This window comes from Myxine glutinosa, chromosome 11 (assembly GCF_964187855.1).
Source record: "Myxine glutinosa chromosome 11, kmMyxGlut1.1, whole genome shotgun sequence".
Lineage (NCBI taxonomy): Eukaryota > Metazoa > Chordata > Myxini > Myxiniformes > Myxinidae > Myxine > Myxine glutinosa.
This window is the reverse complement of record NC_136271.1, coordinates 61,549,229-61,566,034: the sequence shown is the minus strand read 5'-3', so window position 1 is coordinate 61,566,034 and position 16,806 is coordinate 61,549,229. Positions and strand designations below refer to the sequence as shown.

At 45.5% G+C, this 16,806-nt stretch overlaps 1 protein-coding gene across 1 annotated transcript in view; it reads left to right on the top strand.

Annotated features, from left to right (window-relative positions):
• Positions 1-16,806, top strand: part of LOC137413534 (uncharacterized) — a 108,698-nt gene that overhangs the window by 6,750 nt on the left and 85,142 nt on the right. The window contains exon 2 of the mRNA XM_078786275.1: positions 8,087-8,247. Coding sequence (XP_078642401.1) covers positions 8,087-8,247 — 161 coding nt within the window. The remainder of the gene's footprint in view (positions 1-8,086; positions 8,248-16,806) is intronic.

The following is a 16,806-nucleotide window of genomic DNA, read 5'->3' as shown; positions in this document are numbered from 1 at the left end:
ATATATATATATATATATATATATATATATATATATATATATATATATATATATATATTGTTGCAGACGCGGATTAAAGATGTTATTTTACCGAGCGGTTTGGTATTACCGTGTCCGAACAGTTACTCCCCGCTTAGAACCCGATTTCACCCAAACGTTGGCCGGATCGCACCGCAGCTAGTCAATAGGGAAAAGACAAAGGCGACACGGATGTGAAGAAGAAGAAGGAATAAAACGAGAAGACGTACAGACGAGTAATGGGATTTATTATTTACACAAGCAAAAAGGAGCAATCAAGGTTTATTTACAACACATAAGACGCAGGTGACAGTGCAAATACTAGCTTATCTACAGACTTAACTTATTCCCAGGACAGAACAAACAGAACAAACTCACGTACACAAGAAGGGTGGAAAGGCAGGAGGTGGATGGCTGGAGGGAGAGGGAGGTCCAAGGGGGTCCTGCAGCTCAACCGGGGCATTTAGCAGCCGCCGTTCCTTTACGGCCCTGCTCCAAACCGCCGTTCAGGCCCCCGAGCTGCTGTTGTGGCTGCTGTGGACGTCGCGTGCTTTGCCAGGCCTTGTCCGACTCGTCTGGTCCAAACCCTCAACTCGTTCTTGGTCCACTCACTCTTTACCACCGACTCCTCACCGCAACCAACGCAACCAACTGACCACCACCACCGACTCCTCACCGCAACCAACGCAACCAACTGACCACCGACTCCACTGACTGACTCCTCACGACTCTCTCCACGACCAACTCACGACTCACTTGCGTGCGCGCCTTTTATAGCGCCTCCGGCGATTAAGCCGCCGGCCTTTTGGACACGTCCATCGGGGTGCTCACCTCGGCCCTGGTTGGTCGCGCGACCCTCTGGCTCCGCCCTTGATGACGACGGGCGGGCACCCCTTTCTTCTCCGATTCGAGCACATGTTCAATGGTGGTTTTGGAGGGGAGGTAATTCGGAATCGAGGCCCGGCAATGACGGAAGGGGATGTAAAAGGAAATGGAGATTTTGGGGATGGGAAGGAAAGGGGATCTATTCTCTTTCACTGGTGCAATGGAGTACTTCAATTAATGGGAGACACAGCCTTACTCTAAAACACAGAATAAGAGATAACTATTAAACAGGGATATTCTATTATTTGGCTGATGTGTATGCTTGTGGACTAATTATGGGATGCCCTTTCACCTTTACACAGCTCCGGAGGTAGGGGGGCGCAGAATAAACAATAATAATAATCATACAGCACACAATCAAAAAAATACAGTCCTCATCTCCGCAACACTGCACCCTCCTCCTCTTAGGCACGTCCCGGGCCTACAACTTTTATTTAGTGTGACACGTAGGTGTAGTTCCCTCTACTTTTAACCTGACCCTTAAATGTGTCCCGCTGCTCCATTGCACCCTGCCTAACAGACTTACGCCCACAGTTAACCGAATTGCGGAATGGTCTTCAAACTATACACTGACGGTGGGAAGCATTATTTACAATGACGCTATTTTTATTTACAAAACTAACCCAGGACCTGTGATTGTTCTTTCTGGGGGGGGAGACAGTCTGGTCTGCATCGACGCACCATGAACGCACCCAAAAACGCACCAATACAAGCACCCAAGCACCAATCGGTGCAGTCACCATTGTTCAAGAATGTTCAACAAAAATAAATTCAACAACCCCTAACCCTGCAGGTTGCTTCGGCTCCCTCTGCTGGTTATTATTATTTGGTCTTCCAGATGTTGTCATTCTTTTGCTTTGCTTACTGGTGGCCTATTTGTATTAAAACTTGCACCCAATGTGTCCTTTTTATTTATTTTATTTATGGCCCACAGGGCCGACTACGTGTGGTTCACCTGTGAGGCATCGGTGCCCTGTGGCCAAGGTCCGCCAGCAAGATTTCGGGCCCTCATGGCCGGTGCCAGCAGAGGGGCCATGCCCCAACCCATGGGGTCCATAAGTGGTGCTCGGCCACAGGCATGTGGTCCATAATGTGGTGCATCGATGCAGACAGCTGGTTCTGGGAATTTCGGGCGCACAATGGCCGACCCACGCACGCTCCCCTCGGCACCCAGTGGCGCACAGGTCATGTGGGAGACAAAAGGGGAAAGACAATTGAGCGAGGGGTAAGGTCACAAGGGTACACATCAATAAGGCAATGCAAGGCGAAATGCGTACGGAGGGCGAAGTGAGAAAGCTCATCCCTACCGTACGTCACCCCCCTGTCACCTACCCTACCCTTGCCCTTACCCCATATGTACAAAAATCTACACATTTACAAATTCGTCACTACTGTCACGTCTTCCCCATATTTCCCCTATACCAAATTCGTCTCCACAATCCCTCTACTTCAAAATTTGCCATCACCAAATTCATCATCAATCCTCATAAGGAGGCAGAGATGGAACATCAAAGCACAATGTCACACCCACGTCATGATGCGTCTCACAATCCAAACATTTGCACAGTAAAAATAATTAAACATGGCATGGTGCGGAGTACCTGTCACCTCAGGTGAGTGGATGCAGATGGTGCGAGGAGACTTCATCCTAACTACTTACTAAATGACATTAACACACTTTACACTACCCGGGGTCTCTCCCTGCCAATCCATTGGCCAACTTACACTATGGGTTCTAAAAACCAATTCCCATTGACCAAACTGTGGTGCTCCTCAATTTGGGGTCTCACTCCCCCGATTCATCTCCCGGTGCCCTCGCACAATTTCTGGGCTGCGACGTGTAGCTCTCCCAGCAGGTCTACCCACCTGCACCACTGCAGTTGCCACCCGAGCTTACCTAGCTCCTCACCCTAACCTAACTAACTGGGGAAGGCCCTCTCCTGGCTCTGTCACCCCTTGGTGCCCTCTGGCACTGGGCTACCCGGGTCCGTCCTCCGGATCCTCGGGCCCCATCCACAACTACCGGCTCCCAGAGCCCACCTGCGGCCTCACCTGGCCGACATCCTCACAGTGGTGGAGTGCCCAAACCAACTACACACACTAACAGGCTACACGCCCAGCCATTTCCACAACACTAATGCACCCATCCAAAGACCATTCTTTCACTCGCACCACAGATGCCAATATCCAACCACAATTTACCTGTACCCTCTACCTAGCACTTACACTACCCGCCCCGGGTATCCGTGATGGGGGTCCACTCTTCCCCCATTCACACCTTCGCACCATCCACTCCACTCCACAATTTCCACCATACTCACTCCACGACCATCCATTCCAATACTCCATTTATTCCACACTACCATTTATTCCACACAGCCACATACACCTGTTGTTGCACACCTGTGCAATCCCCTGGTGCCACCTGCACCCTCCTCCTCTTCCTGGACCATTGGGTCAGCACAATACACAATCACCTTCATTCACTCATACACTGCTCCACACACCTGTTCAGTTGCACACCTGTGCAATCACACCTGTGCAATCACACCTGTTCAATCCTCAAACACACGGCATCATCTCAGCTAACTACTCCCCTCTGAAACTTGCGCTTCCCAGTCGTCCCTTTAAACTATTGCGCTCCCACGTCATTATCATCCACACTAAACTACCTGCGTCCCCACTACAGGTATCAGTCACTAACTAAACTTAACGTTACCTAATGTTTTCTTCGCTAGATCCCTACACACGATATATCCTAACCCACCCGGGCTAGTTTTCACTGCCATCAACCCCATAAACGATAGCGCATTTGCCCCCACGTTTGTGAGGGATGACAGAGTTGCCATCCCACCACATCGGGCATCTCCCACTACCAATTTTGCACATCAAATTTCAACAAATCAAAAATTCTGCCAATCATCTGCCAATCACCGTACCAATCATCAAATTTTGCCTTTTTCTAATTTTGGGGCCAAAACACTATCCTCATCACCCGTCTACTTATTACATCCTCTCGGTGCGCCAATTCACGTCTACAGCCTGGCTTCGTACAGCCGAGCAATGAACGCAGGTTCTTTGGTGCCGGCGGCTGGATGCGTCCGGCACTCGGTGCAGGGACGGGGGCGTACCCGGGCCGAGATCCCACGCACCACCTCGGCGTGGAGCCATCCAATGTCCCGATCTCGACATGCCGGCACGTCTCAATAGAAAGTGGTCGCCATGACGACCCTTCCTATCGGGCTGCCCGCTCCGCCTAGTGGAGCCCGGACGCGGCCGTTCCAAGCGAGGCACAGCGTGGATCGCGTACGGCGGTTCTTTCGAAACCGCCGTGGTTCGGATCCCCGCTTGTCCTCGCGGCACGCGAAGCTGCCCGACGCGCACCGAGGGCCCGATTCGGCTATAAGTCGTTCTAACCTCTAACCCGGTTACCGTCGATGCTTCACCTGCATGCTTACATGCATACGCTACCCCTTTCTTGCTCATACCTCCAGCTGTTCCCATGCTCCTCGTACCTTTCCTTACACACCTCGGTACACTCATTCCGCTCACAGACTTGGTCACACACCTGACCACCGAACACCTTGGCACACATTCGTCGCTCGCACACCTCACCAACACACCTCTTCGCGCCCCTTCCTCGGTCACCTCCTCTGTGACCATCACAGGTGTGCTTTCACTCGCACACCCCACCACGTGCCTCACGACCAACTCAAGTGTGCATTCCCACACACGCTCTACCATTCCAGGTGTGCATCCTTCCATTCCAGGTGTACATCCTCGCTCACCTGTCACAACCAACTCACGCTCCGTGTCACTCTCACTACTCTCACCTCCACTCTCGGTCACGCACTCACCCTTACTCTCGACAGCACACTCTTTCCTCATGCACCCGTCCGTTACACACCTTTCTCGCGCATCCTTTTGCGCACACTCTTTCGTTACTTCCTCCGTAACACTTACCACACCGCGCTTCCATGTACCCCCTCGCACACGCGCTTCGACCAACTCACTCTTGACGGCACACTCACTCCTCGGCGTGCACTTTTTCCTCACACACCCCATGGTCGGACATTCTCGCACACCTCTTTTTTCGCACACCAGACCTGTCGCACACTTCACCAACGGCCTTTCACGAACACCCGGATCCAAACCAATCCCCAAGCCGACTGAAGCTTTCCTCACATCATATACATTGCCACTCACCTCCGTACCTCGTCGTCGCACCTCCTTTGCCACCTGCAAACTCTTTATTTGGTTAGTGAGCATCACATCATGAGTTGAGCACCGACCTTGCACATATTCCATCACCTCCTCCTGGATTTCTCTTTTAGTTTCTGTCCGTCCCTTCTTAATTTCACTCACCTCTTCTTCCACTTCCTCTAATTTTTGTTTAACCTCTTTTATTTCTCGGTGCGTCTCCTCAAGTTCGTCCTCTAAGGCTACCGTGACCGTCTCTATGTGCAGCCTCACCTGCCGGTCCTTTGTCTCCATTATCTCTGTCACCTCGTCCACCCTCATTGTCAGTTCCTCACGTACCATCTGACATTGCCTCTGTGTCGCTATTAATTCTTTTTTAATTTCTTTTTGTGTCGCCTTTAACCCTCCTAGTACCGCAGTGTTCTTTTGAACCTGCTCCACTAACTCCGTCTGTCCCTCTGTCAGCTGTTCCACCTCCTCCGTCAGCTCTTCTATTCCCCCCTGTAACCTAGCCGTATTATTCCTCACTTCTTTCTCCATACGCTTCTCACCTCGCTTTACCTCCTCGCGTAGCCCCGAAACCACCTCACTCACACCTCGTCGTATCTCCTCCTTCATCTCCTCCCTTTCTTTTGTAGATGCCGCCCTCATCTGTCCCAATTCATCCCTCTGAGCATCCAATTTGGTTTCTACCCCGATTTTTACCTCCTCCATCTGCTCTCCCATTTGTTTAATTTCTCGGGCGGATTGCTCCCCTATCTCCCGCAATTTGCCTTCCATCCTATTTTCTAGCCCCATTAACCCATTCTTTACCTCTTTTATCCCGTTGTCTAACCCCTCAAAATTATTGTCTAACTTCCCAAATTTCTTGTCTAGCCCCTTAAAATTATTGTCTAACCCCTCACCGGTACCCCTCGCTTCGTCCCTCATTACCCCCAATTGCTCACTCTGAGCCCTTGCTTCGTCCCTCATTACCCCCATTTGGCCCTCCAATCGCTCACCCAATCGCTCACTATCAGCCCTCATTTGCTCACTATTAGCCCTCATATCGTCCTTCTGCAGGTTGAGGGATGCCTGCATTTGTACCATAAATTGCTCCATGAGGGCCTGCATTTGCGCCATCCCTCCCACTTGTGCAGCGGGTGCGGCCGCCGTAGCAATGTGCGAGGCGCAATTTTGCGCGCCCGCAACCTCGTGCCCGAGGACGCCATTTTGCGCGCCTGATACTCCCTCAACCGCCTCCTCATTGCTCCCCTCCATTTGATCCTGGGTTACTCCTAACCCCTCTATCTCTCCCACCGGCATCCCGTCGCCTTGACCAGCCATGGCACGATTTCAAAATTCGGGTTTTGTAAAACAAAACAAATTTCGGCCGCTCCAAATTTTGACCAAATTTTTTTTTTTAGATGTTTTAAAAATTTGGTTCGGGCCCCGAATCTCACTCCCAGACACCAATTGTTGCAGACGCGGATTAAAGATGTTATTTTACCGAGCGGTTTGGTATTACCGCGTCCGAACAGTTACTCCCCGCTTAGAACCCGATTTCACCCAAACGTTGGCCGGATCGCACCGCAGCTAGTCAATAGGGAAAAGACAAAGGCGACACGGATGTGAAGAAGAAGAAGGAATAAAACGAGAAGACGTACAGACGAGTAATGGGATTTATTATTTACACAAGCAAAAAGGAGCAATCAAGGTTTATTTACAACACATAAGACGCAGGTGACACAGTGCAAATACTAGCTTATCTACAGACTTAACTTATTCCCAGGACAGAACAAACAGAACAAACTCACGTACACAAGAAGGGTGGAAAGGCAGGAGGTGGATGGCTGGAGGGAGAGGGAGGTCCAAGGGGGTCCTGCAGCTCAACCGGCGCGTTTAGCAGCCGCCGTTCCTTTACGGCCCTGCTCCAAACCGCCGTTCAGGGCCCCAAGCTGCTGTTGTGGCTGCTGTGGACGTCGCGTGCTTTGCCAGGCCTTGTCCGACTCGTCTGGTCCAAACCCTCAACTCGTTCTTGGTCCACTCACTCTTTACCACCGACTCTTCACCGCAACCAACGCAACCAACTGACCACCACCACCGACTCCTCACCACAACCAATGCAACCAACTGACCACCGACTCCACTGACTGACTCCTCACGACTCTCTCCACGACCAACTCACGACTCACTTGCGTGCGTGCCTTTTATAGCGCCTCCGGCGATTAAGCCGCCGGCCTTTTGGACACGCCCATCGGGGTGCTCACCTCGGCCCTGGTTGGTCGCGCGACCCTCTGGCTCCGCCCTTGATGACGACGGGCGGGCACGCCTTTCTTCTCCGATTCGAGCACATGTTCAATGGTGGTTTTGGAGGGGAGGTAATTGCGAATCGAGGCCCGGCAATGACGGAAGGGGATGTAAAAGGAAATGGAGATTTTGGGGATGGGAAGGAAAGGGGATCTATTCTCTTTCACTGGTGCAATGGAGTACTTCAATTAATGGGAGACACAGCCTTACACTAAAACACAGAATAAGAGATAACTATTAAACAGGGGTATTCTATTATTTGGCTGATGTGTATGCTTGTGGACTAATTATGGGATGCCCTTTCACCTTTACACAGCTTCGGAGGTAGGGGGGCGCAGAATAAACAATAATAATAATCATACAGCACACAATCAAAAAAATACAGTCCTCATCTCCGCAACAATATATATATATATATATATATATATATATATATATATATATATATATACACACATACATACATACATACATTTTCTATACGCCTTTGGAATACACAACTCTATTTTACAGCTGCTTTTTCATGCATAAGCACAGCAGCAGCAGCAGCACTTGCACTGTTGATTCTCGAAAGTATAAATGGAAAATGGCTTCCACAAACAAGCTATCACTCTCAGAGTGTAATGTGTCAAGAGAAAAACGACCACATTACACGGTGATTCCTTGTATTCGTATTTCTCCATGCCATGTGCAGTTTTTCCAAGCTGGTGGTTCTACATTACCCCTTTCTGCTGATGTAGAGGATTTGGAGCAGCAGCTCATGTCACTGGCAATCCACAGGAGCTTGGATGAGTTTTACAGCACTAACCTCGACCTGGAAAACAACGATTCCCACGAACATCACGCCATCATTAAGTAAGACCAGTGTATTGTCGTTATCCTCCCTGCTTTTATAACTTTGATTTCCCAACATGTCAATAACACTGTCTCGTGTGCTACATCTAAAGCCAATACCACATATATAGATAATAATTAATCCATAGATGAATTACAAGTTCTATTTCTGTATTACCTTTTATGTTCCCATGAGTCCCAAATGTTGTCCCAATGTAGTCCCAAATGTACTTTTATTTATTTCACTATCTCATTCACATGATGTCCTTTAATGAGCTTCAGTGCATTTTGCTGATGCATTACCTCTTGCAGACTTTAGTAAGAATTTGGGGAACTTTCCGGCACTCAATTCCCTAATGTTACGGAAGCACAGCCAAGATAAAGAATGATTATTGAGTAATTTGAATCCCCAACATAATAACAAGAAGACGTCATGCAGAGCACGATACTTGCAAAGTCCACCCCTCCCACCAAAAATGGTTACCATGAAAATATCAAATTATCATTTTAATTAAAATTAAAATTAACGATATTAATCAAAGCTGCTAAATGGATTAAAATTGATGATTTTTTCAGATGAAAATTGATTTTGGAGGTTTGACCTTGAGTTGACCTCCGACCTTTTGACCTCAAAATCAATAGGCTTCTCAATTTTGACGACCTCTACCACTTGATGAAGTTTCATGAAGATCGGTTTGGAATTGTGACCTGTAGGCGAGTGACAAATTGACAAACACACAGACAAACTATAACGGTACTCAGTAGAGAGCATACCTCCTGCCTGGTTGGCCAAATCACTCGATGGTGAAGAATCACTTTTAAAATTCTACTAGCTGGATCCGGATCCGGATCTTCACCAAAATTGAATCGATTCTTCCTTGTCACACGCAACCTGTCCAACAAGTTTCGTCCAAATCCATCCTTAACTTTTTTAGATATCCTGCTATGTATCATTTTTGACCCAATCTCATAATGGGCAAGAATCACTTTAAAAATGTAATGATTCTCATCTCCGAATCCATAGTCAGCTCTTCACCAAAATCTAATGGCATCGTCCTTGTCAGACACCCAACTTCTCCACCAAGTTTCGTCCAAAACCGTTCACGACTTTTTCAGATAATTATCCTGCTATGTATCGTTTTTGGCCCTATCTCCCAATGGTCAAGAATCACTTTAAAAAATTATAGTAGCCGGATCCGAATCCGGATCTTCACCAAAATCTAATCATTTCGTACTTCTCACATACGCTACATCTCTGCCAAATTTCGTCGGAATCCGTCCAGAACTTTTTGAGATATTTTATTCACAAACAGACAGACAGAACGGGGTGAAAACATAACCTCCATCCACCTTTGGTGGCAGAGTTAACAAACAGAATCACAAGAAGACGTCATGCAGAGCACGATACTTGCAAAGTATCCACCCCCTCCCCAAAAAAGGTTGCCATTGATCCAGTAAATTGTCCATTTCATCAAGATTAAAATTGACGATCTTGATCAAAGCTCGGGCAATAGGATGAAAAGTGAATAATTTTCAGATGAAAATTGATGATTTTAGAAGTTTGACTTAGAGTTTACCTTTGAACTTTTGACTTAAAAATAGTTTGTTTCCCAATTCAGTGAAGCTCTATGCAAATGCTGTTAAATTTTCAAGTCAATCACATGAAAATTGATGATTTTAGAAGTTTGACTTAGAGTTTACCTTTGAACTTTTGACTTAAAAATAGTTTGCTTCCCAATTCAGTGAAGCCTATGCAAATGCTGTTAAATTTTCAAGTCAATCAGATGAAAATTGACGAGTTTTCATATGAAAATTGATGATTTTGGAAGTTTGACCTTGAAGTGACCTTTGACCTTTTGACCTGAAAAATAGTTGGGTTTCCAATTTATTGACTCAATATACAAATGCTGTATAATTTTCAAGTCAATTGGATGCAAAATGGCGATTTTAGGAATTCGACCTCCAGATGACATTTTAACATTTGACCTCAAAATCAAAAGGTTTCTCAATTGTGACGACCTTTACAACTTGGTGAAGTTTCATGACGATCGGTTTGGAATTGTGACCTGTAGGCGAGTGACAAACAAACAAACAAATAAACAGACAAACAAACAAACAAATAAACAGACAAATGAAAAATCGGTCAGAGACCGAGGACTTGCCGGAATGTACTCTTTTATTCGGTTTTTCCAAGATGGCGGCCGAACCACGTGACATATGACGTCATCATTAACATATTTTATTCCCCATTGAGAGTTCTTTACAATGAGCCATGTCTCAATTTTTTCCATTCTGCACTTTTGGAGATATAGTGGTGCAAAGTTTTCCCATTTTTCCAAGATGGCGGCCGAACCACGTGACCGATGGCGTCATCATTAACATATTTTATTCCCCATGGAGAGTTCTTTACAATGAGCCATGTCTCAATTTTTTCTGTTCAGCACTTTTGGAGATTTTGTGGTGCAAAGTTTTGCCGTTTTTCCAAGATGGCGGCCGACCACGTGACTGATGACGTCATCATTAACATATTTTATTCCCCATGGAGAGTTCTTTACAATGAGCCATGTCTCAATTATTTCTGTTCAGCACTTTTGGAGATATAGTGGTGCAAAGTTTTGCCGTTTTTCCAAGATGGCGGCCGACCACGTGACATATGACGGCATCATTAACATATTTTATTCCCCATGGAGAGTTCTTTCCAATGAGCCATGTCTCAATTTTTTCTGTTCAGCACTTTTGGAGATATAGTGGCGCAACGTTTTGCCGTTTTTCCAAGATGGCGACCGAACCACGTGACTGATGACGTCATCATTTACATATTTTATTCCCCATGGAGAGTTCTTTCCAATGAGCCATGTCTCAATTTTTTCTGTTCAGCACTTTTGGAGATATAGTGGCGCAACGTTTTGCCGTTTTTCCAAGATGGCGACCGAACCACGTGACTGATGACGTCATCATTTACATATTTTATTCCCCATGGAGAGTTCTTTCCAATGAGCCATGTCTCAATTTTTTCTGTTCAGTACTTTCGGAGATATAGAGGTGCAAATTTATTCGGTTTTTCCAAGATGGCGGCCGAACCACGTCACCGATGACGTCATCATTGAGGCACAGTATATTAGAGGGCAAGACCATTATGTGTGCAAAGTTTGGCGATTCTCCGTGCAACGGTGTAGACGCAGTGCTGCAAACAGACAAACAGACAGACAAACAGACAAATGAAAAATCGGTCAGAGACCGAGGACTTGCCGGATTGTACTTTTTTATCGGCCATTTAGGACAAATATGGCGGCCGACCACGTGACCGATGACGTCATAATTAACATATTTTATTCCCCATGGAGAGTTCTTTACAATGAGCCATACCTCAATTTTTTCTATTCAGGACTTTTGGAGATGTGGAGGTGCAGAGTTTTTCGGTTTTTCCAAGATGGCGGCCGAACCACGTGACCGATGACATCATTAACATATTTTGTTCCCCATGGAGAGTTCTTTACAATGAGCCATGTCTCAATTTTTTCTATTCAGCACTTTCGGAGATATGGAGGTGCTAAGTTTTTCGGTTTTTCCAAGATGGCGGCCGACCACGTGACTGATGACGTCATCATTAACATATTTTATGCCCCATGGAGAGTTCTTTACAATGAGCCATGTCTCAATTTTTTCTGTTCAGCACTTTTGGAGATATAGTGGTGCAAATTTTTGCCGTTTTTCCAAGATGGCGGCCGACCACGTGACATATGACGTCATCATTAACATATTTTATTCCCCATGGAGAGTTCTTTACAATGAGCCATGTCTCAATTTTTTCTGTTCAGTACTTTCGGAGATATAGAGGTGCAAATTTATTCGGTTTTTCCAAGATGGCGGCCGAACCACGTCACCGATGACGTCATCATTGAGGCACAGTATATTAGAGGGCAAGACCATTATGTGTGCAAAGTTTGGCGATTCTCCGTGCAACGGTGTAGACGCAGTGCTGCAAACAGACAAACAGACAGACAAACAGACAAACAGACAAACAGACAAACAGACAAACAAACGAACAGATCAACATACTTGCCGGAAAATTTTTCCGGCAAGTAATGAAAAATCGGTCAGAGACCGAGGACTTGCCGGAATGTACTTTTTTATCGGCCATTTAGGACAAATATGGCGGCTGAACCACGTGACCGATGACGTCATCATTAACATATTTTATTCCCCATGGAGAGTTCTTTACAATGAGCCATGTCTCAATTTTTTCTGTTCAGCACTTTTGGAAATATAGTGGTGCAAAGTTTTGCCGTTTTTCCAAGATGGCGGCCGACCACGTGACATATGACATCATCATTAACATATTTTATTCCCCATGGAGAGTTCTTTACAATGAGCCATGTCTCAATTTTTTCTGTTCAGCACTTTTGGAGATATAGTGGTGCAAGGTTTTGCCGTTTTTCCAAGATGGCGGCCGACCACGTGACTGATGACGTCATCATTAACATATTTTATTCCCTATGGAGAGTTCTTTACAATGAGCCATGTCTCAATTTTTTCTGTTCAGCACTTTTGGAGATATAGAGGTGCAAAGTTTTTTGGTTTTTCCAAGATGGCGGCCGAACCACGTCACCGATGACGTCATCAATTGGGCACAGTCTATTCCAGGGCAAGACCAATATGTGTGCAAAGTTTGGCGATTCTACGTGCAACGGTGTAGACGCAGTGCTGCAAACAGACAGACAGACAAACAGACAGACAAACAGACAAACAAATGAAAAATCGGTCAGAGACCGAGGACTTGCCGGAATGTACTTTTTTATCGGCCATTTAGGACAAATATGGCGGCCGAACCACGTGATAGATGACGTCATCATTAACATATATTATTCCCCATGGAGAGTTCTTTACAAAGAGCCATGTCTCAACTTTTTCTATTCAGCACTTTTGGAGATATGGAGGTGCTACGTTTTTCGGTTTTTCCAAGATGGCGGCCGAACCACGTGACCTATGATGTCATCATTAACATATTTTATTCCCCATGGAGAGTTCTTTACAATGAGCCATGTCTCAATTTTTTCTATTCAGCACTTTCAGAGATATGGAGGTGCAAAATTTTTCGGTTTTTCCAAGATGGCGGCCGAACCACGTGACATATGACATCATCATTAACAAATTTTATTACCCATGGAGAGTTCTTTACAATGAGACATGTCTCAATTTTTTCTGTTCAGCACTTTTGGAGATTTCGTGGTGCAAAGTTTTGCCGTTTTTCCAAGATGGCGGCCGACCACGTGACGTATGACATCATCATTAACGTATTTTATTCCGCATGGAGAGTTCTTTACAATGAGCCATGTCTCAATTTTTTCTGTTCAGCACTTTTGGAGATTTCGTGGTGCAAAGTTTTGCCGTTTTTCCAAGATGGCGGCCGACCACGTGACTGATGATGTCATCATTAACATATTTTATTCCCCATGGAGAGTTCTTTACAATGAGCCATGTCTCAATTTTTTCTGTTCTGTACTTTCGGAGATATAGAAGTGCAAAGTTTTTCGGTTTTTCCAAGATGGCGGCCGAACCACGTCACCGATGACGTCATCAATTGGGCACAGTCTATTCCAGGGCAAGACCAATATGTGTGCAAAGTTTGGCGAATCTCCGTGCAACGGTGTAGACGCAGTGCTGCAAACAGACAGACAGACAAACAGACAGACAGACAAACAGACAAACAAACGAACAGATCAACATACTTGCCGGAATCTTTTCCGGCAAGTAATGAAAAATCGGTCAGAGACCGAGGACTTGCCGGAATGTACTTTTTTATCGGCCATTTAGGACAAATATGGCGGCCGAACCACGTGACCGATGACGTCATCATTAACATATTTTATTCCCCATGGAGAGTTCTTTACAATGAGCCATACCTCAATTTTTTCTATTCAGGACTTTTGGAGATGTGGAGGTGCAGAGTTTTTCGGTTTTTCCAAGATGGCGGTCGACCACGTGACTGATGACGTCATCATTAACATATTTTATTCCCCATGGAGAGTTCTTTACAATGAGCCATGTCGCAATTTTTTCTGTTCAGCACTTTTGGAGATATAGTGGTGCAATTTTTTGCCGTTTTGCCAAGATGGCGGCCGACCACGTGACATATGACGTCATCATTAACATATTTTATTCCCCATGGAGAGTTCTTTACAATGAGCCAAGTCTCAATTTTTTCTGTTCAGCACTTTTGGAGATATAGTGGCGCAACGTTTTTCGGTTTTTCCAAGATGGCGCCAGAACCACGTGACTGATGACGTCATCATTTACGTATTTTATTCCCCATGGAGAGTTCTTTACAATGAGCCATGTCTCAATTTTTTCTGTTCAGTACTTTTGGAGATATAGAGGTGCAAAGTTTTGCCGTTTTTCCAAGATGGCGGCCGAACCACGTCACCGATGACGTCATCAATTGGGCACAGTCTATTCCAGGGCAAGACCAATATGTGTGCAAAGTTTGGCGATTCTACGTGCAACGGTGTAGACGCAGTGCTGCAAACAGACAGACAAACAGACAGACAGACAGACAGACAGACAGACAGACAAACAAACGAACAGATCAACATACTTGCCGGAATTTTTTCCGGCAAGTAACGAACAGATCAACATACTTGCCGGAATCTTTTCCGGCAAGTAATAAACAAACAAACAAATGATATGCAAAGTGTCCAGATATGCAAATCCTCTTAAAATTCCAAGTCAATCGGATGAAAATTGAGGATTTTAGAAATCTGGTCTATGTTGACCTTTTGGCCAATGTTAACCTCAAAAATAGTTGTGGTTGAATTCAGAGTCCAGATGTGCAAATCGTCTTAAAATTTCAAGTCAATCGGTTAAAAAAATTGGATTTTAGAAATTTTACAAAGTTGGTGACCTTTGCCCAATGCTGACCTATTAACCTTTTGACCCCAAAAACAATAGGTTTCTTGCTTATGACCAACTCTAACATTTGGTGAAGTTTCGTAAAGATCGGTTGAAAATTGTGACCTGTAGGCGACTGACATACAAACAGACAAACAGACAGAATGAAAAATCACTCATAGACTGACACTTGGCAAAAGAGAACAAAGTAGAATGGCATTTAGTAGCGCATCCTTTTGAGCTGACAAATAATTGGTGGTTGAATTATGTGACCTGATATGCCAATAGTCCTCAAATTTTAAGTTACTCGGATGAAAATGGACTTTTATAAATATGGACTATGTTGACGTTTTGGCCTATGTTGACCTCAAAAATAGTTGGTGGTTGACAATATAATACAATATAATAAAGGGAGCAGGAGAAAACATGGGGAGAGAGAGGGAAGCACACAAGTACAACAGTAGAGAACAGGGCATCGGGAGATCTGTGGGAGGGAGAGGGCTTGGGGGAAGGAGGCATGGGAAAGGGGGGAGGGAAGTGGGAGAGGTTAAATGTCTTCTTCTTCAAATAAAATTAACATCCAAAACACAGTCCATGAACTCTTAATTACGTACTGTTGGAATCTACCTTTTGACCCTTTAGACTGCTGAGATCCCTCAGACCTTTGACGATCCTTTAAGTCCCCTAACACCATTCAGACCACCAAGACCCCTGAAGACCTAAAATTCCCTGAAAGACTGCAAAGACCCAAAATACCACGAAGACCCAAAAGACCCTTAAAGATCACGAATACCCAAAATACCCTTAAAGACACAAAGGACCCTCTCAGACCACTACATTTTTGATGAACCCACTCAGCGCACATTGTACATTGAATGGAGTTCACCCCGACACCCTTCCTGCACACAGCACACGGCCACTTCCCAGTTCTTTCCACCTCACCACATGCTTTACCACTTGCCATCACCTTTGTCTTTCCGATATTCACCTTCAGACCTTTTGTCTCCATACATTCCTTCCACTTGTGCATCTTTTCCTTCAGTCCATCCATACTTTCCGCAATCACACCAGATCATCTGCATACAACAACTCACACGGTAAACCCTCCTTTACTTGGTTTAATTTGTCACTTGGCAGTGTTTAATTATGTACGACACTTTTAATAAAATAATGATTTAAAAAAAAATCTTTTAAAACAATCCAGAAGTTTAACACTGCTGAAGCAGTCTTATACACCACCCTTATGCACTGTAATAAGACAACGTTGGGACACAGTTTAGGAGATTGGAGGCTTTATTGATAATCACTAGCGTGACTCGGCGCGCTCTGCACGCCTCACCAGTTTCAGAGCAGTAAGCATCTTTGACCATGTCTGCTTTCTCAGGGAGTGATGGATGGCGGGAATGGTGGGTGGGAGTTAGTGGTGGTGATAGTGGTTTGGGGATCGTGGGGGAAAGTGAGGGAATGGTGGAGGGGGGATGGGGTGGATGGTGATGGGGGATGGTGGGGGAGAGCGGCCAAAATTGGGTCTTCAGGGTCTTTTGGATCCTCTGGGCCTTTAAGGGTATTTTGGGTCTTTGGGGTATTTTGGGTCTTTGGGTCTTTTTTTTCTTTTTTCTTCTTCTTTTTTTTGTATACTGAATCGAGGCTCGTGAAAGAGCTAACATTTATTTCACAAAAAAATCAACCAGA